The sequence below is a fragment of the Sinocyclocheilus anshuiensis genome, unplaced genomic scaffold (assembly GCF_001515605.1).
Source record: "Sinocyclocheilus anshuiensis isolate Anshui unplaced genomic scaffold, SAMN03320099.WGS_v1.1 scaffold2688, whole genome shotgun sequence".
Lineage (NCBI taxonomy): Eukaryota > Metazoa > Chordata > Actinopteri > Cypriniformes > Cyprinidae > Sinocyclocheilus > Sinocyclocheilus anshuiensis.
In genome coordinates, this window is record NW_015543988.1 from 25,500 (window position 1) to 52,066 (window position 26,567).

The 26,567-nt window shown below is 37.2% G+C and overlaps 1 protein-coding gene across 1 annotated transcript; it reads right to left on the reverse strand.

The window, feature by feature from the left end:
- Nucleotides 1-4,848: 4,848 nt before the first annotated feature.
- On the reverse strand, nucleotides 4,849-26,051 carry LOC107694807 (IgGFc-binding protein-like). The gene is made up of 23 exons (XM_016494493.1): nucleotides 26,003-26,051; nucleotides 24,521-25,756; nucleotides 23,966-24,312; nucleotides 22,565-23,129; nucleotides 22,068-22,486; nucleotides 20,957-21,136; nucleotides 20,272-20,842; nucleotides 18,892-19,157; nucleotides 15,634-15,975; nucleotides 14,916-15,498; nucleotides 14,396-14,595; nucleotides 14,174-14,315; nucleotides 13,740-14,068; nucleotides 13,016-13,146; nucleotides 12,437-12,882; nucleotides 11,757-12,358; nucleotides 10,344-10,908; nucleotides 8,868-9,463; nucleotides 7,339-7,900; nucleotides 6,203-6,405; nucleotides 5,644-6,024; nucleotides 5,236-5,522; nucleotides 4,849-5,060 (listed from the first exon to the last, which is right to left on the reverse strand). Exons 1-23 carry the CDS (start codon nucleotides 26,049-26,051, stop codon nucleotides 5,051-5,053), a joined length of 9,012 nt encoding a protein of 3,003 aa, XP_016349979.1. The 3' UTR covers nucleotides 4,849-5,050.
- Nucleotides 26,052-26,567: the final 516 nt, after the last annotated feature.

Genomic DNA, 26,567 nt, shown 5'->3' on the forward strand with positions numbered 1-26,567 from the left:
ACTGTCAGTGAAAATGTTCTTTGATAATGTAAATGTTCTTTACTCTCTTTCTGTACAATTAAATTATGATTAGTAGCCTAACTTAGAATGTTTTTATTCACATTAACTTTTAATGTTAAATTCACATTAAATATAAAGTCAGTCGTATTAAAAATGTTATGGCATGACACCCATATCTGTTAATTAAAGCTGCAGTCCGTAACTTCTTTTGGTTAAAAATGATACGAAATCAATATTTGAGCAAGTACATAACCAACCAGTGTTCAAAACTATTGCCTTACTTTAGCCGATTCACAATGGTTAACTTATGATAATGTTTTCTAATTTGAGTGGTACGGTTAGGTTTTTGCGGGAAATTCGAGCATGGTGCTGCGTCATTACGTCACGTCTTTAAACATAAAGAAGTTGTCCCGGCTAGTAGGCTATCGCATGTGCGGATCCTGCAGGTGGCGGATCGTTTATAGCCTTTTCTCACATCAGCTAGAATAATTAAATGTATAATTTTGATGGCGGACTGTAATCCAGAAAGCATTATGTGTTTATGAAACACATGTGAATGAAATTCAATTATATTGCAGTTTTAAATGTGCTTCTGATTATAGATAGCCTGGGATTACACAAGATTTGTATTTTAAACAAAACATTAGATTCATCCGTGCTGGAGCCGCGCAGGTGCACAACCCACGGAAGGAAGATAATTCCGCGGACAGCTGCAATTGCAGGTTTTCAAACAGAGATGGCGCCAAAGAGGCAAAACTTACAGACTGCAGCTTTAAGTAAACAGACAGGTTTTTATGCGTAGTTAATAGATTACATTATTAGGTTACTTTGACCATCGCCCACTATAGATCAACATAATCTATAATGGTGAGAATCAAAATATTTCATAATATAGTTAATGCGTTTGGGAATGTTTCAAATAAACAGGAAAAAATAAATAAAACATAAGTGCTGTTGTGGCTGCTGTGTCACATGACGACCCCCGACACCTTGCAACACAAAGCAAGTGTGATTCACTTCACGCGAGAGAGCCAGTGAGATTCAAAACTCTTTTGTTAAAGGATAAGAGATTGAAGAATATAAGGAATTTAAATGCATTTACATTGAAGTACTTGTCCATGAAATAGGTCAAATAAAATACATTTTCTGGCTCTATTAGTGCAGTCACAAATGAAACTTCTGAAGTTAGTTTACTAGTTGATAATATATAGCAATAGAGACTTGAACATGTAAGGTCACATGTAGCCATTTTTGAAGCTTTATCTATTGATTCTACCGCTTATTTATATTACTTATGATCTGTATATATATACATACATTTTCATTTAAAATAAATACATTATAATAATTGTTAAACTAAAAGTGCTTGTGTGTAATGGATTAATAATAATATATTCATATTATAATTATATAAATCATGTGTAAATTGCAATTATCATTAAAGCCAGATAATTTTGTTGTAATTTTAAGTACTTTATAGTGACCTTTAATTTGTAGGAAGAGAAACTGGGGGAGTGATTTTTTATTTTTTTTTTGTGTCAGACATGTGTCAATATGCTCACATCTGATTGGTCCAATTTCAGTTTGAGATCTCTTACCCAGAACATAACCTGCCCTGGAGCAGGTTAGCTGTGCAGTGTAAGTTACTATGGTAATGAACGCCACTAAAAGCCAAGCCACTTTCATGGTACCTAAAACCCAGGACTGGTGCAAACTAAACTGAAATTTACCTGGCTAGCTAGCTAATCCGGCTTCATGGTACAGGCCCCAGGTTCAGCGGGCTCACAACAGTCAATATAAACGTTCTCTGTAAATTCATAGTTTCCTCCAGAGTTTGTGATGAAAAGAGGAGAAAACATAATCTTGCACCAGCACTAACATATATAAACATTTTTTTAACTACTCATGACCACCTTTACCAGATGAATTGATCACATGTTATTGTAGACTTAATTGTGGTACATTTTGTTGAACTTAATGTTAAATGATAGCACAAAAGATAATTTTACAAAAATAAACATATAAGCAAACAAATAAATAAATATGAGGGAGCATGACCCGGGACTCCACTAAAACAGTTCACACTTCAACCCCCCCTCTGCTAAACATTAGGAGATGTCATTATTAAAAATATAATGAATTTAAATGCATTTACAAGACAGGAATGTACACTGGTACTGCGAAAGTTTGAGAAGGCAGTGGAAAGAAAATATCTGGCTATGCAAACGAATCAAATAAGTTAATCATTTATATAGTTTCACAAAAAGCTCAAAAGAAAACAAGTTTAGTCATTTTAAAACTTTATATATTAATACTTATAATAAATATGTATATATTTAAATTAATTTAAATGCAAAGTTTAATATGAACTCACATAATAATTATGCAGATATATTATATGAATTATACATAATTATAATTCATATAGGTCTAATGTAAATATAATAAATAATTAACAGCAAAAGTTGGGGCAATTTTGCCTCTAAAATTATTTCATTGCAAACTGCTAATTTGAAGCAAGAAATTCTAGGGGAGTGGCTTTATTGCGTGTACGTCACTTTGCTCACAGCTGATTGGTCCGGGTTTGCGATCTCTAACCTTTTTTATATTATTATTATCCATCAAACAATAAAAAATTACATAAAAGACATAACAGATATAACCTCTACAGGAAAAACAAAGACAAATACACATCACACTATATATATATAGGATATAATTTATGAAGGATCTTGAAATGAACTTTATTTTTTATCTTTATTGGGAATGCAGTACACACACACAGACACACACACACACACACATACACACACACACACACGTTCTTTTTGTTCCTCAAATCTGATAGGCTGAGAGCCTTTTCCAGCCATGCAATATTCTAGTGATAACAGAACTCCAACCGTTTTACTGTTTGTATCACTCTGCTTGCAGTATTTCTCACAGCAAATGTCATGGCAGATGCCCAAATACACTATATAAAAAAAAAAAGTTTTTGTCACAGAATGTAGTTTGTTTTAGGTTTTTTAGGTGAGAATGTATAGTTGTTTAGACTTTAGATATGCATTTTGTTAATAAAGATAATGTCTATTTGAAAATTTGTGCTTCAACATTTTCAGAGATTTGAGCTTCAGGGTGTCAGCGGCCGTTTAGCACTTATGAACCTGACGAGAGCAGCCTTTCCTCGGCCAGTTCTTCTGGAATCTGCCCCTGGCTCTGAAGTCTGATGTGGTTAAATATGAGCTATAATTTGTTTTAGGTAAATCTAACAGGCAGTCTTTGGTCTCATTAATCTATTATTTGGTCCAGAGCAAATAGTTTTGGCTGAGGGCAAAGTTTCATAATGTTATATTTTATATAACTTTAATGCTGTATATCAGGCTGCCTTTGTACTTTTGCCTGAATAGCTTAGCAACTTTTATGATGGCTCTTGTTGTTTATTAAATGTTATTATTATTTAAATAATATTTTATATAAATAGTAGTATTTAATAATAGTATTTAGTATTGAAAAAGGCTATGTGTCTTTGTGATGGTGATTAGTTACATTGTTCTGCCGTTGTTCAGCAGTAAATACTTTTATATTGAAAGAGATTTTATATTGAAAGATTTCTACTTTCAACAACACCTTGTAAGATTTAGCAAACAAATGCAGTGAGCAGCACTGTCATCAGAAATCACCCTTAACAGATGAAACGCCAAAGATATCGCTTTCCTCAGTGGACATTCAAAGTAATGTTTTATTAATGTGAGGTTGAGCTGAAAAATGAATGCTGTATCAGATGCCCGTAACCACACTTGCTCGGTCCATCTCTCTCTCATAATACCTTACATAATACAGTGAGCTTTTAATACAGTAATACAATAAGCTTTCAATGAAGCAGCTCAACGTTCCTTAGTTACTATTCTAAAGTGACATTTTCGAATTAGTAATGGAGACTTGGGCTCAGCTGTTAAACTGTCAAACTTGAGACTTGAACAAGACTGTTCCTCACAAAACAGGGTTTTAAAGACACTCCGTTGTTGTCTCTTTTTTATTTACACTTGTGCCATCAAACTGTTGTATAAACGCAATATCACACTCGTAGCTGTGCGATATAGCTGTATATCAGCATGCTGTGGTAATAAGGCAGTGGTTCTTAAATCTGTCCTGGGGACCCCCAACCAATTTTTTGGTTGCATAATTTGTATGTCTCCCTGATTTAGTAGTCTGCAAGACTTGAACTGGGTGTGGCCTATGAGGGAGACATACAAAATGTGCAGTGGTTGGGGGTTCCCAGGAAACTTTGAGAATCACTGACCTATGACTGAATCACAGCCATGCTGATATACAGCCATATCGCACTGCTACTCCTGTGATATTGCTCGTATATAAAACAAAAAGTAAATCATAACATACATGTGACATTTTTGTGTCTTAATTTTAAATAATATCTATAGTATATTTTAATATCTGATGTAAATAAAGTCTAACTGTAATCACCCTAAAATATAAAATCAATTCATAAAAAAAATAAATAAATAATAATAATAATACAGAGTGCACAGAAATCACATTACACTTACAAAGAAACATAAGCCGTGATACTCACTCTTGCAGTGCTGGCAAACTTAAAATGGTTTAAAAGAGTTAACTCCTAAATTGACCAAACATTTGCTCATGAATATTAAATAAGTTATGTGACTTTCATCCAGCAGGACTACTTAATAGGCTGAAAGGTTGCAAGTAGGATGGCGTTTTGAAAACCTGGATGCTCAAGTAAGGAATTGCTATTTGCTGCCATCTACTGGGGCTTTGTGTACATAGTCATAATCAAGATAGAAAAAAGATGACACATTTTGGAGGTAGATTTCAGATGTGTATTTTAATGTGCTTAATCACAAATCATAAAAGTGCAGTAATAAGATCAGACTAAAAACATGCTATGTATGCAGAAATCTTAAATTTTACACCAAAGCGTCATTCTAAGCCCCAATGTGCAATTAAATACATTTTACAATTCCTCTATTAGATGAAAATCACCTGTAGTAGCAAAATCTTCCTCCCAGTTTTGTTACACATCACTGTAATAAAAGCATATGCGAAAAAATAGGTTAATATTTAATGGAATGCGATCAATGTGATTTATTTTGCAATGTCCATATGATGAAGGCATTAGTTATCCTGTGTAATGGCTTTAAGGTGTCTAAACTAGCACAGATGTCATAAGCAAACAACAATAATACATCAAGTAATTACCATGTAAAGAAGTCTTCAGCGTGCCAGGATGATGCAACTAGAGACTTCATAGTGGAGTTTCTCCCATCAGAAGTCGTCATATCATCTGCAGTAACTCCATTAAAGTTGCCGCAGGCACCACAAACCTGGTCTGTCAGGACTGTGCTTATGGATAACACAACCTCTCCAGTGCCAGAGTAAGTCAGTCTCATGGTAGAAACCTTCTCAATGACCACAGCCTCATTTGCGTATGAGACTGACACCCCCTCTTTAGGCATAAAGGGATATGAGATCTTCTTTCCATTCACCTGTTGAGAGAATGAGAGAAATATGTTTTCAACAGTTTTTGTGTCAAATCAAATATTTTAACACTGTTGTTGATGTAGAGAAGAAATACTATAGAATCTTAAAATATTTTTTTCCACTGACCCAGCTGTGCCACTGATTGTTGACCGTAATGATCATGTCCTGGAAGAAGACGTGGACCATTGTCACATTACCGGAATCATTCCTAGCACATGCATGTACATCTAACACCACACGGAACCAGTCAGGAGACTCTTGATCACATAAGAAAGCCATTTGAAAGGCTCCCGGCCGCTCCACCATCCCCTTCACACCATCAAAGGACTGCAACTGGTCATTGGCATCAAATACACAGTGGCCTTGATCAGTGTAACAATCTCGTTGACCATCCCGAACTTCACAGATCTCTCCTCTGGCACAGGTTTGGCTCACACACTCAAGCAGCCCAGTGGCACGACACACACACTTCATGTTGCAGGTGTCAGTCACTAAGACTTCGCCAACCTAAGTGGAAAGAGTAGAGAAAAAATTGCACTCTTGCACTGCAAACTGTAGAAGTTTCTAATGGCTGAAATGATAATTTTAGGAAAAATCTGAGGATAAGCAGCTCTGAAAAGTATATGAGAAGCTCTTATCAGACACAGTAACAATCACTTGATGTATGAGAAGCATTAAATCTCACCTTTAGGTATTTGCCATTATGGACACATCCACAGTCTCCCACAGGCACACACGCGTCACCATCTGAGAGCCAACCTTCATCACACTGACAGCCTTCCATGCAAATATCTGGGCAGTTGTTAACGGAGCCACTGAGGCTGGCACAGGTGTTGGCACAGTTATTAGAGCACTGTGCATAGTGACTGTTAGCTGGACAGTCCACCACTTAAAAAAAATAAAATGCAAAAATATAAAATATAAAATAACATGCATCAGGTAATTGTCATCATTTAAAAAAAAAGTTATATAGTATATACACTAGCATTCAAAAGATTGGGGTCTTTTTTTGTATTTTGGATAATCTCATGCTCACCAAGTCTGCATTTATTTAAATAAATAAAAAAACACTAAAAGCAGTAAAATATTATCACACTTTAAAATAACTTTTCTATTTTTATTATATTTTATGTATTGTAAACATTTTATATTTTTGTATTTTAAATTTAATTTGCCTCTGTGATGTAAAGCTGAATTTTCAGCAGCCATCACTTCAGTGTAACATGATCCTTCAGAAATCATTCTAATATGCTGTTTTGATGCTCAAGAAACAAGTACGATAAAAATTAATACTTTTATTCAGCAAGGATGTATACAATTAATCAAAAGTGTCAATAAAGACATTTATAATGTTACATAAATTCTATTTCATATATATGCTGTTTAATGAACTTCCTCTTAAATCAAAGAATCCTAAAAAAAAAAAAATGTATCACGGTTTCCACAAAAATGTTGTCGAAAAACGGTTTTTAACATTAACAATAATACAAGTTTCTTAAGCATCAATTCTGCATATTAGTATGATTTCTGAAGGATCATGTGACACTGAGTAATGATGCTGAAAATGTAGCTTTGCATTGCAGGAATAAATTACATTTCAAAATATATTAAAATATAAAAGTTATTTGAAATTGTAATAATATTTCACAATATTACATTTTTGCTGAAATAAATGCAGCCTTGGTGACCACAACAGAAAAAAATAATTTAAAAATCTAAATTATTCCAAACTTTTGGCCGCCGGTGTATATATGAAGCAAAATGATTATAATACATAACTTAAACGCAATGAGAAACAGAAGAACAGATTTACAAACTTACGACAGAATGAACTATTTCTCCATGGCATGATTTGTATCCCGGCTTGTTGGCAAATAATGGCATAAGCCTGAAGATTTTCACACAGCATCGCTCTGTCTCCATCCATAACACACATGTCAAATACACAGTTAATCACATGTTGCTCAGGATTCACTCGATCATGACAGGCACTGAAGGGACCAGTGACAGCTGCCATAAGGCCACAGGCATCATCTTTGCGGTAACTCTCAGCTTTGGTCTGATCGCACTGCTGCGGGGAACTTGCACCTCCACACTGAACACCAGTTGCTGGCAATGCCCACGCCTGTCCGAATGCATTGACACTGGTGCTTTGTGTGCCACTGGGCAACAAGAAGTCATCTGCTGGGTTGCCGTTGTAGTTTCCACACAGTCCACACATGTGGCCTTGATAGTTTGAGGGTACATGGACTTCTGCGTGGTAACTGGCGTCATACAGAACTCTCAAGCCAAAATCGGTTTGCACTTGGACACTTTGACCAACCTGGTTAATGGTGACTTGATGGCCAAAAGATGAAGGGAGGGTGACAAATTCATTGTTCACCTGTGAAAGAGAACCAACAGCAAATATGATTTCAGCATAATTTTTCTTTCATTAAAATTGGAAAAAAAGTGGAACCAGCATAACATACAGAACATTCTTTACACTTAACTTTATTTTTACTTTCCTTTTTTTCAATTCTTTCATATTGGTTATATGTTAATCATCTTTGAATACTTTATCTTAATTTTTACATATACACATTCTTTTATAATATGTAACAACTACCATTCAAAAGTTTGGGGTCAGTAATTATTATTATTTTTTTTACAATGTTTTTTTATGTCTGTATTTTCTTTTATGCTCACCAAAGCTGCATTTATTGCATTTAACTGATCAAAAATACAGCAAAAACGGTAACACTTTAGAATATGGAATACATATTCACTATTAACTAAGAGTTTTCCCTGAACAAACTCCTAATTTGCTTCTTATCAATAGTTAGTAAGGTAGTTGTTAAGTTTAGGTTGGAGTCAGATTAAGGGATCTAAAATATGGTCATGCAGAATAAGGCATTAGTACTTATAAAGCGCATACTAATAAACAGCCAATATGTAATGTTATAATAATAGTAATATGCATGCGAATAAGCAACTAGTTAATAGTGAGTATTGGTCTTTAAAATAAAGTGTTAACAGTAATATTGTAATATTATAATGTAATTTTGACTTTTTAGTTTACAATAATTTTTCTATTCGAATATATTTTAAAACGTATTTTTTTCCTTTTTTTTCTAATAGGCTTATTTGCTGCTCAAGAATTTTTTTTATATTATTATATATTATCAATGTTGAAAAGTTTTTACCATTTAAAAAAAAAAATCTATTTGAATGTATTTTAAAATGTACATTTTTTCCTTTTTTGTACACTATTTAAGAAAGATTTCTTCTATTGTCAATGTTGAAAAAACGGTTTAAACATTACATTAAAAAAAAAAAAATCTTTGAGGCCAGACTAGATGAAGACTTACGATGACTCTCCAGCGTTCACCTCGTCTGATGCTAATTGTCAGGTTGTAAACAGTCACAGTCAAGTTCTTGATGCCAGAAACTCTTCTGTTTCCAATCTGCTCATTCTGTGTGTCCACAGAAAAATTCACCAGCTGTCTTTCAGCCCGATCACATACCTTAGCGAGTGTATAAACACATGTGCCTTGAAAGTCAAAAATTCTGCCATCAAAAGAAAAATAGTGAGGGTCACCAGTCACCACACATCTTCCATAACTGACAGGGTGGCATCCCAATACTCCATCCACCACCCTGCAAGCTTCTCCTGGAGCACAACTTGATTTCTGGCAGGAAACCGTTCCATTTCGCCCACACACGCAGCGCTCTAAGCATTGCTCATGGGTGTAAAACATCTGGTGTTTGTTATAATAGCGTCCCCGATAGAAGCAGCCACATTCTGCTTGTGGCACACAGGTTTGGCCGCTCAAGATGTAACCCCGATCACACTGGCAGGCCTCAGCACAGTGTCTGCTGCAGTTGTGCACAGAGAGATTAATGCAGGTCTCGGTACAGCCTGGAGCACAGGGGTTGTAGTGGCTGTTGGGTGGGCAGGATGGAGCTGTGATAGATCAGAGACAGTATTCATTTTTATTTCATTCAGTTTTTGTCCTTTGAACAGTGTTGTTATTGTTAACATTAGAGCATGGCCCTAGCAATGCCAAGATCATGGGTTCGATTCCCAGGAAAAAACAGGAATTGATCAAATGTGTACCTTGAAGTCGCTTTGGATAAGTGTCTGCCAAATGCATAAATGTTAACTAAAACATTTTTTTCTTTCGGTATTTGAAATAAAAAAATTAATAGAAATAAAACAGAAAAAAAAACAGAAACCGAAAAAAAGGAAAAACTACTTACTAAAACTAAAACTGAAATACAAATAAAAATACTGAAATAAAAAAAAATTTAAGCTACAGTACATAGAAATAAAACATGAATAAAACTGACAAAAGCACATAAATACTAAAATGAAAACTGAAAAAATAAAAATAAAATCTTATTCAAGTATTTCTAAATACTGTTATAGTACATAAGTAATGATAAATCAGCACTGCTTTTGAAAAAACGTTTTACGTTGAGTAAAATAATGAATATACCTTGACTAAATTTAATAAATTAGCATGTCATTTTAGAAAATAAAATTTTAGTTAAATAAATGCAATATTAAACCAAATATTCAAAGATTTTATTAATTTAACATTTAACAAAAACCCAAAGCCTGTGCTATTGAAATAAAATTTTTTGTTATTCGACAACATAAAAAAATGTTAATTAACATGTTTGGCAGTAATTTTGTCCACAAGAGTAACACTGATTTGGGCTCAGTTATTGAAACGGTTTCATTGTTCATTTTATTTTCATCAAGCACACATATTCAGCATCATTTTCATAAAAAACTAACAAAACAAACAAACAAACAAAAAAATCAGTTAGTTACTTACGGCAGAATGTGGCATTTCTCCACGGGTGAACCGTGACATTTTGACTCTGACAAGCAGATGCATAGGCTGCCACTGCGTCACACAACACAACCTGATGTCCTTGGAAGTGGCAGGTGTCGAATATGCAATCCTCTAGGTAAGATCTGGGATCAATCTGCGCATGACATTCTCTGAAAGGCCCTGTCCGGTTTGTGATGATCTCACAGTAGCGCTGGGCGTTCTCCCTCTGGGTCGCAGTGCAGGTTGAGCATCCAGCGCCAACACAACCAGCGGAGGAGCAGCCAGGTGTTGCAGCAACCTGCCAGCTCTGTCCCAGACTACTGGCATTGGGTGCCATCATACCATTGTGCATTGCAAGGTCATCCTGAGCAACACCGTTGAAGTTTCCACAGAGTCCACAGACTGCACCACTGTAATTGTTAGGCAAAGTGACGCTCACCACATTGGACCAGTCAAAGGTCACCTGGAGACCAAAGTTTGTCTTCACAACAGCAATGTTACCGCTGCGGACAACTACAAACACATCTTGAATCCAAAAGGGAAGTTCTGCTAGCTGGCCATCAAACTAAAGAGAAATTAAAACGCATTTGTTTACTATTACAGAAGTGCTCATTTAATTGAAACAGTTTAAATAGTGTGTAGGCCTGGGAAACATAAAAAAAATAAGAATTCCAGTTCCAATTCTGATTAGAAATCTTTTAGTATTTTTGAAAAAAAAAAAAAAAACCATAGGAAAAAAATGCAATTTTATTGTATAAATAAACAAAATTCAGTGAAAAAAAAGTGAATTAAAGGCGTCATATGACGTTGCTAAAAAGAACAATATTTTGTGTATTTGGTGTAATGCAATGCGTTTATGCGGTTTAAGGTTAAAAAAACACATACTGTAGTTAGTCTTTGCAACTTTAGGGATCTTATCTATGCACGAACAGCTTGGAACACTCCAAAGAGAAAGGAAAACTTGAAATTGCGTCATATGACCACTTTAAATAACTGTTGTTTACACAGATGTTTTAATAACTGTCCACATTAGTGCAATCCAATATTTGGCCTTTAATATTTACTAAATAGAACCAACTCAGTCATTTCTTTGGGAATCGGACTATACTGGTCATTCAGGATGGATTTGATTCACTAAAAGAACTAACTCAGAGTCATTTGTTTGGGGATTTGAACTACACTAGTCTGTTTTGTAATGCATATTCATTAGTGCAACAAATAAAAGAATGAACAGTGTTACAAAAAAAACCCAGATTCATTCTATTCCCTGTTAAAATACTCTATGCCAGTGTGTGAATGATTAATGGAACCAAACATCATTAAGCCTTTTATATAGATACATATTCTTTTCAAATAGAACTTATCCTGAATGGTTCTCAACCCTGCTAGTGTATATTATGTGACTGCACTCACCAGTAATTGATACGGATGTTCTCTGGTCAATGTGATGGTGAATCCATTCACAGTCACATTGACAGTGTTAGTGAAGCTCACTGCGCTGCTCCAACGATGATCATTCTTAACTGTCACGTTAAAAGGTACAAGACTCGCTTTATGAATGCACAGGGCTGCCAACTGATACACACACGTGCCCTGGAAGTCAAAATGGAATCCGTCGAATGTGCGGTAATGTGGGTCTACTGAGCCCATGCATATGGCGGCGCGACTCACTGGCCGACATCTGCGACTTCCATTAACAATCGAGCAGCTCTCACCGACAGCACAGGAAGATTCACGACACACCACAGCACTTAAGTTACGGTCACACTCGCAAAGCCGATGACACTGCTCATCAGCCCAGAAAGTTTGGCCTTGTTGGTAGTAAGCGCCTTCATAGAAGCAGCCACATTGATTGGTGGGCACACAAGTGCCAGCGCTGAGGACAAATCCGCTGTCACACACACAGGCTTCCATACAGGTATCAGTGCAATTTGGCTGCTGATTTGGGTACGGACACGTCGCTGGACACGGAGACGCACAGGCCTCATAATGACTGTTGGGTGGGCAGCTCATAGCTGTTGAAGAACAAGAACAGGTTCATGGTTTAAGTTAAGCATACAAACATGTGCACTATGAGTGTTCAGCAAACTTACAGCAATTGAATCTTCCTCTCCAATCTGTAATAATGACACCCTCTTGACGACACAGATCGACATAAGTCTCCAGAGCCTGACAGAGAAGTCTTCTGTCTCCGTTATTGAAGCACAGATCATACACACAGCTTTGCTGGAATGCCTGTGGGATCACTTTAGCATGACATGCACTAAAGACACTCTGGCCTGTTGATGTCAGGACACCACAGAAAGTGTCTGTTTCATAGAGGGCATGTAGGTCACGAGAGCAAACAGGGCAGTCGGTCTCACAGCCATCGTGACACGCAGATGTGACACTGTCTTCTGCTCTCCAGCTCTTTGCCCACTGGTACAGACTTGGCAGAAGGTTTCCAGAAGGGTCTCTTTGCTCATCTTCACCATTACCGTTGAAATTTCCACACAGGCCACACACAACTCCATAGTAACTACTGGGATATATATATATATATATATACATATAGATCAAATATTTAAAGTTTATATAAAATCTAAATTATATAAAAGTATACATAAATCTAAAAATCTAAAATAAAAGTATCAATAAAATATTACACTATAATAAAAGCTTATTTCCTTTTAACCCTCCAGCCCCAGATGAAAGAGACACGCAGACCAAAGTTGGTCTCCAACAGAGCAGCATTGGCACTCTGTCTCACCCTCACACGGCCATCATGATGATTAAGAGGAAGATAAAACCACAAACCATCCACCTGACAGAGGAAAAACAGAATGATAGTTTTAGATTGAATGTAAAGAAATTGATGACACTTTATTTGAAGGTCTAATTTCATATTAATGACTCCCGATACTCTTATTATTGTGGGAAAAATATTGTAATATTTAAACAAATATTACAATGGAGTGAAACAGAAATATTCTTGCTTTTAAAATATTCCAAATAACTTTTAAAATCTGCACAAAAATATTATTGGATGTTTTTAATTAACTAATATATATATATATATATATATATATATATATAGATCAAATATTTAAAGTTTATATAAAATCTAAATTATATAAAAGTATACATAAATCTAAAAATCTAAAATAAAAGTATCAATAAAATATTACACTATAATAAAAGCTTATTTCCTTTTATGACTACATTCATGAAATTAATAATTGAGGTTGACGTTTCATGTTTATATGTAAAAAGGCACTGTTGTAAAGACATAATCAGGCTGAGTTGGTCTGTTCATAGCACACAATAAATTGAAAATCATACTGTGACAGTTCAGATAACCCTGAGTGAGTATGTATCTTTAAGATTTTGGTAAAAACATGTGCAGTAACTCATTACCATGATCTGTCCTGTATGGTGGTTCACCATGGTAAAAGTGCTTCCATATACAGTAACTTCCACCTCTCGCACATAAGACACATCGGGGTTTCCACGGTTTTCATTGCTCTGGGTTACAGAGAAGGGCACCAGTCCACTCAGATTCCCACAGGTCTTAGACAAGACGTATTTACAGGTGCCTTGGAAGTCATACTCATGGCCATCAAAGGTGTGGTAGTGCGGATCACCCCACGCCCAGCATGTGCTGTTGTACTGGGGCACACACACAGCATTGCCACCTTCAAAGCGGCATGACTCTTTCTCTCGACAGTGGAGGTCTTGACATGTATCTGTAGACAGAAGCAGCGAGAAGAAACACAAAAAATGCCATTTAAGAACAGATTACAGATGTTGTTTAATTTGTTGCATTATTCCAGTTTTTTGTACATCTTAACCTGGGTAAAAGCAGCCCCACATTCCCGCTCTAAGGAAACACTGTGTGCCGTTAGGACAGTTTGCTCTTTCACATGTAAGTCTATTCACTGGATCACATCGACACTTCTGCAGACACTGGTCCAGGTAAACCACCTCCCCAGCCTGAAAACACAAACTCGGTCACAAACAGCACAAGGAAAGAAAGAATGCTAGACACAATGATCATAAAGCCATCGCTTCACCTTATACGTGCGTCCCTGCTGATAGCACCCACACTGCTGGTGTTCAGTGCAGTGCTGGCCATCAAACAGATAACCGTCGTCACAAGCGCAGCCCTCTGTGCAGGTTTTAGGACACTGGATTATCGTAGTCAGACCAGGGCAGGCAGCAGAGCAGACGTCTGTGCACGGTTCATAGAGACTGTGAGCTGGACATAACATTGCTGGAACACAATGGTGAAGACAAAAATTAAAATGATTGGACGAGAACACTTTACTCTCACTTTTGATCAATTCAATGCGTCATTGCTATTATTAATTTATTAAAAACTAATCTGGCTGACCACAAACTTTTGAACAGTAGTATATTTCTTCCAGCTATGCTGTTTATGACAATTACAATAAGTTTCAAATATATTTTGGTTTAAAAAAAAGTTTGTTTTTGTGTTATGAGACATAATAATCGCTTTGTTTTGCTGTCCTATTTGATTAAGGAATTATGATCAGGAATCATAAAAAAAGTTCTCTACAAGAACAAACTTACGGCAGAAATTGTCTGTCCTCCATCTTTGGATAACAACTCCGGCTCTAAGACAACTAAAAGCATATCTCGCCACACTATCGCAAATCACCCCGATGCTGCCATCGGATGCACAGGTATCAAAGACACAGTCGTTGAGATAAACTGAGGGGTTCAGCACAGCGTGACAGGCGGCAAACGGCCCGTTGGGATCAACCAGAACTCCGCAGTAGGGAGGCTTCTCAAAGATGGCTTTCAGTCGAGGATCACAGTCCAGACATGTGTCACCTTCACATCCGTCCTCACACACGGCTCCAGGGACATCGACTTTCCAGGCTCTCCCGAATACATTTACGTCCCGTGTAATATTGCCATTTGGGAGACGGAAGTCATTTGAAGGGATGCCGTCAAAGTTGCCGCAGAGTCCACAGGTCTTGTTGCGGTAGCTGTCAGGAATGGTAACAGTGACGTAGTAAGACAGGTCATAGGTCACATAGAGACCAAAGCCGGTCTTGATGATGTAGTAAATACCGTCCTTATAGGCCTGGACCAAGAAGCCATTTAAACTGCTTGAACTATATGGGAGGTTAGTCAAAACCCCATTGACCTGTGGGAATGGTGTCATATTAGAGTCCTACCACATTTAGAGTATTTCAACATCAGTTTAACATGTTAAAGGGACTCAAAATCACATTATGGGAGCTTAATTGAGCAGAACAAAAGCAGACAAACCTCCACTTACCAAGATCTGGGGCTCATTTTGTCTTAAGATGATCGTGCTGCCGTAGACAGTTAAGGCCACTTGCTGGGTAACAGAGACTTTATGATATCTATTGGGCCACCATCTCTCATTCTCCACCTGGATGGAGAAATGGGTCAGGTTGGTCCGTTCCAGGCCACAGGATTGGGAGAGAATGTAGGTACAGGTTCCCTGGAAATCAAAGCGCAGCCCATCAAAGGACACATAGTGTGGGTCTCCAGAAGCTTCACAAAAGGCCGCCTGTCTGATTGGCTGGCATCTGTGAACGCCGTCCACCAACTCGCAACTCTCATAGGGGCCACACGATGACCTATTACAGACCACCTGTGGAAAGAAAAGCATTGTATTAATGTTTTTGTATGGGGAAAGATTTGTAACATGAGTTTAAAAAAAATGATTTGAAATACAAATACAGCAAGTTCAACTCATGTCACATAGCTCAACAACTAACAAGAAATGAAAAGAAAAGCTGTCAAAAATAGTGCCACATCAAATATCTTATTAATGACTGGTGGAAAAAATAAAATTTATTGTTTTATACTTTAAACCTATGCTAATCAACCTATGCTAATCAAAACAAGGATTTAAATAAAGTCTGAATATCATTTATCATATCAAAAGAATGTATAACTTATGTATATGTTTAACTATAATAATGTATAAAAAATACAAAAATATAATTTAATTTACTATTTAGAATATACAAAAATGCTAGCTATGAAAATAGCCTTAGCAAGACAAATGAGTTGGCCATTTTATTACAAAAATTTAACTATTTTTCTACTAATAGAATAGAAAAGTTATTGAAGAAAACCCATGTACTGAATGTTCTGCTCCAAGTTGCTCTGATTATTTGCAACTTAGGTTCAATAAATCTTATTTCCAAACCCTTAATCGGGGCAGAAGACTGAACTCATATGCTGCGTCTAAAATTGAATACTTCCATACTATATAGTATGCAAAAAAACAGTATGCCAAAAGAATAATATGTCTGAATTCATAGTATTGTAACCTACTACTGCTGCGATTCTGAAGTGTGCATTCGATGGACACTTTACTATCCCATGAGGCCATGGGAGAGGATATATGAATTACAATGAAGCAACGCAACTGATGCAGGTAGGTTCAAATTCAAATATAGTACCTATTCAGACATGTGATTTTAGACACACCAATATTTTCATAAGATCAATGAAAAAAGTCGTTTCTCATTATGTGATTTATTTCACATAATGTCATTTATTTATTGTAAACCCTGTCCTTAAGATATAACCATAAAAACATCCAAACCAACCACTAAAATATAGCTACAAGCAGCAACTAAGGGGCCAAGCACAACAGATGTAAAGAGCTAAGGAGCTGTCTTTAAATACTCAGTAAAGGTTCTCCACCCCTGCTCCTGGAGAGCTACCTTCCTGCAGACTTAGGGTGTGTTCACACTTGTCATGTTTGGTTCGATTAAAACGAACCCTGGTGCGATTGCTCTGTAAGTGTGGTTCGTTTGAGTAAGTGTGAATGCTGCCATCCGAACCCTGGTGCACACCAAACAAGCGGACCGAGACCGCTAAGGGTGTGTTCATACTTGTCATGTTTGGTTCAATTAAAACGAACCCTGGTGCGATTGCTCTGTTAGTGCGGTTCGTTTGAGTAAGTGTGAACGCTGCCATCCGAACCCTGGTGCGCACCAAACAAGCGGACCGAGACCGTTATGGGTGCGTTCACACTTGTCATGTTTGGTTCAATTAAAACGAACCCTGGTGCGATTGCTCTGTTAGTGCGGTTCGTTTGAGTAAGTGTGAACACTGCCATCCGAACCCTGGTGCGCATCAAACAAGCGGACCGAGACCGCTAAAAAGATGGGTCTCGGTCCGCTTCTAAACGAACTCTGGTGCGGTTCGAATGATATATGAATGCAACACAGACCAAATACTTCTAAACGAACCAAAAACAGGAAGTAATGACAAAATGCGACACTATGCGACATGATTTGATGACACGGTGTAACCAAAACAAAATGAGCAGAGGGCAAACGTGAAGCAACGATGAGGTAAAGTGCCTTTTATGAGCTCCTTGTGAGTTTGCAGGTGGTGAAAATTAAACTACATATACACACGCAAGAATGAGCGTGCTTAGCCCAGCAGACGGCATTAGGTGTGTTCGACTTAAAGCAGCGCTGAGCAGACCGATCGGTTAATGGATGCGTTGATATTATACACCGCTTTAAGTCTAATGCACCGTTTGTTTGGGGTGTTCGGTGAGTTCCGTCACGATATATACATCATTCAAGCCGACCAATCAGGTTGTGAACGTATCACTATGCCTTTAGGTTCGCTGTCAAAAATGCCAAGGTGAACGTTGGACCAGGACCAAATTTATCATTTTCCTTTTTGGTCTGGACCAAATGAACCAAACGAACCGAACTACACGTGTGAACACACCCTTACATTCCAACCCTGCTTCAACACACCTGTCTGTAATTAAGTAGCCCTGAAGGCCTTGAGTAGCTTCAGGATTCAGGTGTGTTTAATTAGGGTTGAAGCTGAACAGCTTTCCAGAAGTAGGGCTGGAGACCCCTGTTAAAGACATTTGTTGAAGCAGCATTTTACTACAAAACTCAAAATGGCTGATGCCCAAAAAGGCTGACATAGGAAAATTAGTTATCATTTGATTTGGTATGCCGTTCCGAATCTAACAAGATCAATCTTGACCAATCTTGATCTTGATTTTTGGCCAAACTGGTCAGAAGTTATAAGCAGAAATGCCCATTTTTTTTTTAAATATCTTTTGACCAGTAGGTGGTGCAGTGCTGGAAAAAAAATGTTTGAAAAAATAGATTTCTTTTTGCATAATTCAAAATTGCAAAAAATCTTGACCTGTAGAAATTTATGCATTCGACTTGGCATGAGCTAAGGAATCGGAGGAAAAAATAATTTTGGTTACGGTTCAAAAGTTATTAGCAGAAATATGAGTGCAAATTTGGCCTATTGGTGGCGCTAGAGAGTTTGAGATAGAGACTCCAAATTTGCTATGGTTAATATTGAGACTGTCCTCTATCTGTGTGCCAAATCTCATAACTTTCCCGCAAGCAGGTCTATGGGCTGCCATAGACTTCCAGAGTGGAAGAAGAAGAAGAAGGAGGAATAATAATAATAAGAAAACGAATGGATACAATAGGTGCTTGGCCCCTAAAAATGTCTGAACAAATCTCTGAACAGTAGTATATTTTCACTGTCATCATACCTGGCCATCTGGTAAACACATGCACACCTCCTCACAGTTATTGCCAGGATAGAACTTTTGGTAAAGCAAGTAGTAGCGGTTGCCATAAAGACACCCACACTGAGAGAAGGGGACGCAGCGGTCCCCACTCCTGATGTAGCCCTCGTCACACACACAGCCCTCCATACAGCCACTACGGCAGCCAGCGGGAGGAGCCAAACTATGACAGGTGACTTCACAACCAGAGCCACAGAGCTCATAGTGGCTGTGGACGGGACACTGAACACCTGAAAAAACAAAGACATGTGATGGGTTAAGCTCTGGTTCGAAATATACATAAATTTAACTAGTTAAATAATAACCAGCAGAAATGCCACTATAACTGTGAATTCTTGTTCTTATTGATGGGCTGGATCAGGGTTTTCAAAATTGACATTCAGGGATCCACTCCCCCCCCCCCAACCCAAAGGTCCAGAAGGTGATGCTGAAAAGTTCAAAGAAAAAAAAAAGAAAAAGGAACAAAGTAAAAAAAAACAAAAAAAAACACAACTAGAATAGAAAAAATATATATTACTAGAATTAAACAAAAATATATATTACTAATTATTGTTTTGCAATTTGAAAAAACATGACATTAACTCTCTCTCTCACTCTCTATTTATATAAAAAGAAACTTTTATTACATACTGAAATGAAATAAATGTTGCTGCTCCAGTTTTTGCAGCTTAGTTTCAATAAATCTAGTCCAAAGTCTACTGAGGAATTATGATCTCATTAACTATAAAACCAAATCTAATCTCAAACAAATTACCTAATCACTTTACAATCTCAAAACAGTCGTATACTCTCACTGTCCAAAGTAGCACATGAATTAAAAGTAGTATATTTTCACTGTCAAAAATTATGAAAATAGTCTAAAAAAACTAACAAATATGTAAAAGTGTAAAAGAAAATATTAACAATAAAACCATGTACATTAAAAAATAATGAAATAATGTACACATTTTCCCAGTATAAATGGGACTTCATATAGGAAAAAAAATATAGCTGCCTTTATATTTTCGGAAAGAGGAGACTTGCAAGGAGATCCTCTTATTTGGGAGCCTGTGGCATCAAAAAGTTTGAAAACACCCAGGCTAGATTACATGTCAGGTTTGATTTTGAACTCAATAGCCTTATGAGGAATGTACTAACACACCCTTCTATCCTTAGCATCTTTGTTTTTGTGCTCTGTTTTACATTTTGCAAGGCCTTTGTTGACATGAATGGAACTGGGACTGCAGTGTCTTTGCTAGAAAGTCTATCACTATACCTACAAAAACTCTTGTGTATGAACACAATATTACCATGTATACAGTTTCTCAAAAATCTCTAGATACAATTGCCCCGGGGTTCTCTCACCACAGAATTCAGCAGTTCTCCAGGGGCTGATGGTCCTTCCCATTGCCTGACAGGCAGTTACATATGCTGTTAGGGCCTGGCATAGTAGATCTCTCCTTCCGTTATATAAACAGACATCATAAACACAATCCTCAAAAAAACAAGCAGGGTCTAGCACAGTTTGACAGTCCTTGAAAGGCCCCTGTGGGTCATGCAGCAGACCACAGAAATCAGACGTCTCATAGACACTCCTTCTGGTCGGGTCGCAATCCTGACAACTCTCTGTGCAGCCATGGACACAGTCTGGGATCTCGGCTACACTCCAGCTGGCACCGAACTCCATCGGTCCTGAAGCAGGTAACGCTGTTCCTCTGACAGTCAGATCATCTTCTGGATTTCCATTGTAGTTCCCACAGAGGCCACAGATGGCACCCATGTAGGTGCTTGGGACGGTGACGGTGGCAAAGCTGTTCCAATCAAACGTGACTTTGAGACCAAAAGAGGTTTGAACGACAGCAGACCAGCCACTTCTGAAAACAGAAACCTGACCTTCAATAAGATGGAGAGGAAGGTTCAACAGCTCACCATTGACCTGAAAAAGAAAGCCAACTTTGCTTAAATTTCTCATTGAATGACTTACTGTAACATCACCAAGCTATATGGAAAGATAAAACTGTTTGCCAAAGGTTTAAAGCATGCAACTTACGGTAACAGAACCGCTGTATTCTCTATCGATAACAATGGTGAGATTGTACACTCTGATCTGTAGTAATTTAGTGAACGTCACCACTCTGCTTCCCCGAAACTCATTTTGCACCAGCACATCAAAGGGCACCAGTCCAGGATATGAGATGCAAACTCCAGCCAACTGATACACACAGTTACCCTGAAGGGAGAATATAAGTAATAATGCCATTATTCTCCACAAAAGCTACTTAACCAAAAACATGGAATTCTTGACAAAAGACTTTTATGCCTATACTACAGAAGCTCTGACGGGAAAGGTGTTTTTTTTTTTTATAATAATAATAATAAAAAAAATCCTACCAGTATTATTTTAGTATAGTATATTATGCATTAATATTTTGAACATATACTACTATCTTTTACATCTTTTTCATATTAATTTTAAAATTATATTTTCAGTTTTTTTTTTTTTTTTTTAGAACTCTTAGTACTTCAACTTATTTTATTTTATTTCAGTTAGTTGCCAAGGCAACATTTCTCATTTAAGTTTTTTTATTCTATTTTTTGACCTAGTATTTATATTTTATTTTAGCTTCAATTTATAAACAATTTTTAATAGCTTTAATTAACAAAACCAATCATTTTTTACTGCTCTGACAAAAAAACAATCCCAATTTTAATTTTTGTTGTTAGACAAAAAAATTAAAAAATAAAAGTAGTGAAACACTTCTAAATTGTTTGTAAAATATTTACAACCATATATATATATATATACATATATAAACAATCGTTGCAACCCCTACATGCTTAGTTTGTTATTTTGTCTTTCCAGGACACGTTGATTATGCAGGAAATATTTAGAGGCAGAAAAAATAGCTGAAAATCATGTTTGTGGTTACATGTGGGAGGAAAAAAATATGTTGAAGAAAAGATATTTAAACCTACACTATGGAAACCATAAAAAGAGTCTATTTCCTACATTATTTATTATCTCATCTGTGAGAAATGGGGGAAAACCCTAATGATTTTTCATATTTTCTGCTTTTCCCTCCATTTTTGATTGATACATACTGCATAAAATATGTACAAACAATTTTTTTTTTACAGTTTTCTTGTCAATAAATCAGTACCTGGAAGTCAAAATAATTCCCATCAAAGGTGTAGTAGTGGGGGTCGCCCAGTGCCATACAGGTGCTTTGAGAGACGGGATAACAGTTCCTAATGCCATTCTCCACCTGGCAGTGCTGTCTTGTCCCACAGCCTCCACCCTGGCATTCTAGATGTCCACCCTCCGTGGAGCAACGACAAAGCCGCTGACAAGCATCATCCGCCCAGAAAGTCTCACCAGCGGGAATGTAGTGTCCATTGTAGGAACAACCACATTGGGCTGAAGGTACACATTTGGATCCACTCAGAAAAAAACCAGGATCACAAGCGCATGTTTCGACACAGGGTACAGTGCAGTTCACAGGAGACCCGAGGCCCATGCAGGTCAAAGGGCAAGCACTACCACAAAACTCATAATGGCTGTTCTCTGGGCATCTGTAAGCTGAAGACAGATACAAAGACATTAGGTACAATATCAAGCCAAGTATGCTTTGCAAATGCTTATAAAACTATTACTCACAACAATTGGCTGCTTCTCTCCAGTTGGTTAGCTGTATCCCAACACGTTGACATACACTTGCATAGACCTCTAAAACCTTACATAAGTAGTTTCTGTGGCCATCTGTCATACAGACATCATACATGCAGTTCTGGATGTAAATACTTGGGTCAGTAACAGAATGACACTGACTGAATGGTGCCATCATTAAGAGTCCACAGTACTTTTCACCCAGCCACTGTCGAAGTGCTTGAGCATCACATCCAGGGCCCCCATTGTCATCTCTACAGCCCTCATCCAATGTTAAGTTGTGAACTTTCCAACTCTGTCCAAACGTTGTCGCACTGGGAGCCTGGGTGTTCGAAGGCATAGTGAAATCATCATTAGGATCACCATTGAAGTTGCCACAGAGCCCACAGACTTTGTCCGTGAAGGCAGTGGGCAGGGAGACCATGAGATAGTGGTCCCAGTCATACTGCACACTCAGCCCAAAAGAAAACAGGATGGTGATGAAGCTGCCGGACTGGAATATGGACACCCCAACATCATCAAGAACCACAGGAAGGCTCCACACACTCTGGTCAATCTGCAAAAATCAAAACATAATAATGCATATTAAATGGAAAAATAGCTTCTTACTCAATATTTTTGTCTTGATTTAGTAAAAAAAAAAAAAAAAACTATAGATTAAAAAATTCTCTCAAAATATGTTTTGTGTTTTTTTTTCACCATGAAATAAAAATAAAAACATTAAAATTATTTTTTAAAATTGAATATTGCAGTGCTTATGAGTGTGCAAACAACAATCCAATCAATACAACCCTAATTTTTTATAATTTTTTTCAAATTCTCATTTGAAAAGCCGCTTTACTTGGATATACATCAACATAAAGAAGGAATGATGATTGCAAAGTCCATTTCATGCTTTTCTAATAATTAATATTATATACATTAATTAGGTTTATTTGAAAGTTTAAATAATAATACTTTATATTAACATTGTTATATGTTTTATAATAATACATTTCTTTTTCTTGTTTTAAGCATAAACCTCACTTTTTGTGATCTATGTTGATCTATGCTATTTCTAATGGGTAAGAAATTAACTTTAAGATATAGTTTCTGAAAATATCTCTTGATCTGTTATGCATTTTTTAATCTTGTGTAAATTGATCGTTAAAAAAATGTTTAGATATTTTTACTAAAAATAAGACAAAAAATACTGATAATGTTTTATATCAAATGGCTTAATATAAAGCTATTATCTTTCATATTATAATGTATAAGTATTCTCACATGAGGTAATGTTTTCAGTATTGCAGCAAGTTTTGAATGAGGTTTCTATAATGTTTAGGACTAAAATGAACTAAATCCATGCAATCACTATTACTTTTTCCTTTTAGAAAAAAAAAAAAGGTTTACCCTGACTTTCCCGGGCTCAGAACTTCCAACGCTGATGGTGATATCCCCAATATTCACAGTTACTCGTGCTACATAGGAGACACTAATGTCGCCACGGTTTTCATTTTTAGCCAGGACCTCAAAAGCAGGAAGACTGTTATTTTTGTGGCAGTTCCTGGTGACAACATAAGTGCAAGTGCCCATGAAGTCAAAGTAACGCTGGTCGAATGTGCAGTAGTGAGGGTCGCCCATTGCCCAACAGATTCCAAATGGTTTCTTCACACAGGTGGGGAAGGAACCCTTCATCTGGCACTCCTCATCCTCACTACAGATGATGTTGAAGAAAGAGCAAGGTGCTGGCAAATCTACTATAAATGGAGAAGAGATGCATGATGTTTAAGCAGCATAAACATAAACAGAGTTAATCATTACTATGGTTTTAACTCAAACCTGGACATTACATTCTACTATAAAATGCATTATTGGATTATACAAGAGATTTTATTTGCTAAAACTGGCTATAACACCACAAATGTTTTTTAAACAGAAGGAATAATATGCATAATTGTGACATACCTGGATCAATGCATGCAGCTGGGGCTCCGTAACCATTCATTTGCTGCAGTCCCACACTATAGACCCCATAAGAAGCATTTGAATGGGTTAATTTGTGCCCACCTGCCCCAGGTTGGTAAACCAGCTCAGTCCAGGAGTACTCGCTGTTTTTAATGACCCTCCACTGAAGGTTTCCAGGTAAAGGCAAGCTATCAAAATGAATCCCTGCTTGTTCATTGGTAGGAACAATCAGAAGGGCTCGGTTGTCAAAACCAGCTATCCCGTCAAGTGCGTACGAGGAACAAAAACGGTTGTTGGGCAGAAGATTCATAAGAAACGGGTCATATATGACACCACGGAATGTTCGCACACCATTAAACAGAAAAAACACCTGGATTCCATTGTCAGCAATGACGTTAAGGCCATTTGGAAACTGGATTTTGTACTCTACAATGCGCCCACGCTGAAGAACGCCAGTTAATGTAGTACGGCCAAATTGAACGGTTATATTAGTTGACTGTGATGCTTGGATATAGATGCTGTCGAACTGGCTCTGGATGCTAAACGGTGCCACCAGGAAGTGAGTTCCCCAGCTTTGGACCGGCAGGAGTTGCTCATAAACGTGATTGCACTTAGAAAAGCGCCACATGCACATGTGGCCCGAGTACACGGCGACGGGAACTTGTGAAGATATGCGGGTTCCCGTGAGATCTCCTTGGCTTTGAATTTGTGCATTTTCGAAAGGATCCATCACCACAACTAGTTTACTGCCGACCCCATATAAGCGTCCTTCAAACCGGACCGCCGCTTTAAGAAACACTTCCACCGTGTTCCGCTCTTTACCGTTGACAAGCACAAACTCCTTCAGCATGGATGGAGGGGAGTTGGGGGGAGTGAACACAAAATATTCAGTACCCCATTCGCTCATGGGGTAGACCAGGGATGTATCTGCCGTGAATTGTTTTGAGTTTAGTGAGGAAACCGTTAGGTCATTAGATGCCTGAATGAAAACAGTTTTGCGGGACCTCCTGGTGCCAGACAGCTCAATTGTTTTGGGGAGGGTCACAGTGAAGCCCTGACCTGCAGTCAGTTGCACCTCCTGGGTAAAACCGAGACTGGGCACGCTGACTTTCACCAGGCAAGTAGAATTCAGAGAGGTGATATAAAGCTGAAATAGTGGCAGGTCAAAAGGGGATACATAGTTTTGCATGAACACAGTGGCAAACTCTTGTCCTGCAGATCGAGCCTGGGCGCCATCTTTAAGAGGTCAAGAGAGAAAGACTGAGAGAACTGATGCTACAAAAAAATCTACTGTAGAAAAGACATTGGCATTAAATGCCAGTGCATCAAATCTTTCTAATTTAACTTGTAAAATAATAATAATAATTAAAAATGATTAATTTTCATTAATTTTTATCAAGAAACGAGTTTACATGACATCTATTTTTATATTAACAATGTAAAATTTCATAAAATAACAATCCAAAAGATAAAGAGCCTTACCCCAAAACAGAAATATCACAAAACAAACCGGTAAAAGTTTCACTCCCATGATTATCTGGAAACAAATGTCAGTGAAAAAAATTTTTTTTTCTTCTTTTTAACATGCAGAAACATACAGAAACATGCAACATACAGAAATAGCATTATCCACTAAACTTGTATTAATTTCTTTCAAAATCTACAAATTACATTTCACATGCCACATGAAAATAACTATTTAATGCTGCTTACCTTCATGGGAATCAAGAATTATGCAGTCTATCTCATGCAGCCTTTTAAATACCTATTATCCCAGTCTTAAAAACCAATCAGAGCACTGCCAAGTTTGGATCCTGGAACTGGGGACATGACCTATTTATATACATAAAAGGATCCATTTTCTCCCTCGAGGCATGAATGAATAGTATCAAATTGCAATATAACTTCTGAGAACATGCAGTCTTCTCAAAACATTTAAAACAATCCGTGTTTGATTTTTGAGCACACAACAAATTATGTAGACACAAATAATATGTATAAACTGCAACACTCATATAACAGTTATTGCAATTGTGCAAATTAACAA

Excerpts from the sequence above, each read along its gene's own strand:
- LOC107694807 (XM_016494493.1), bottom strand. The coding sequence starts at position 26,051 with ATGGGAGTGAAACTTTTACCGGTTTGTTTTGTGATATTTCTGTTTTGG. Across the intron at positions 15,976-18,891 it reads TGTGTTTACCAGATGGCCAG|GTGGTCTGTAATAGGTCATC; the intron begins GTATGATGACAG and ends TTCTTTCCACAG. Across the intron at positions 6,025-6,202 it reads ATAATGGCAAATACCTAAAG|GTTGGCGAAGTCTTAGTGAC; the intron begins GTGAGATTTAAT and ends CTTTCCACTTAG.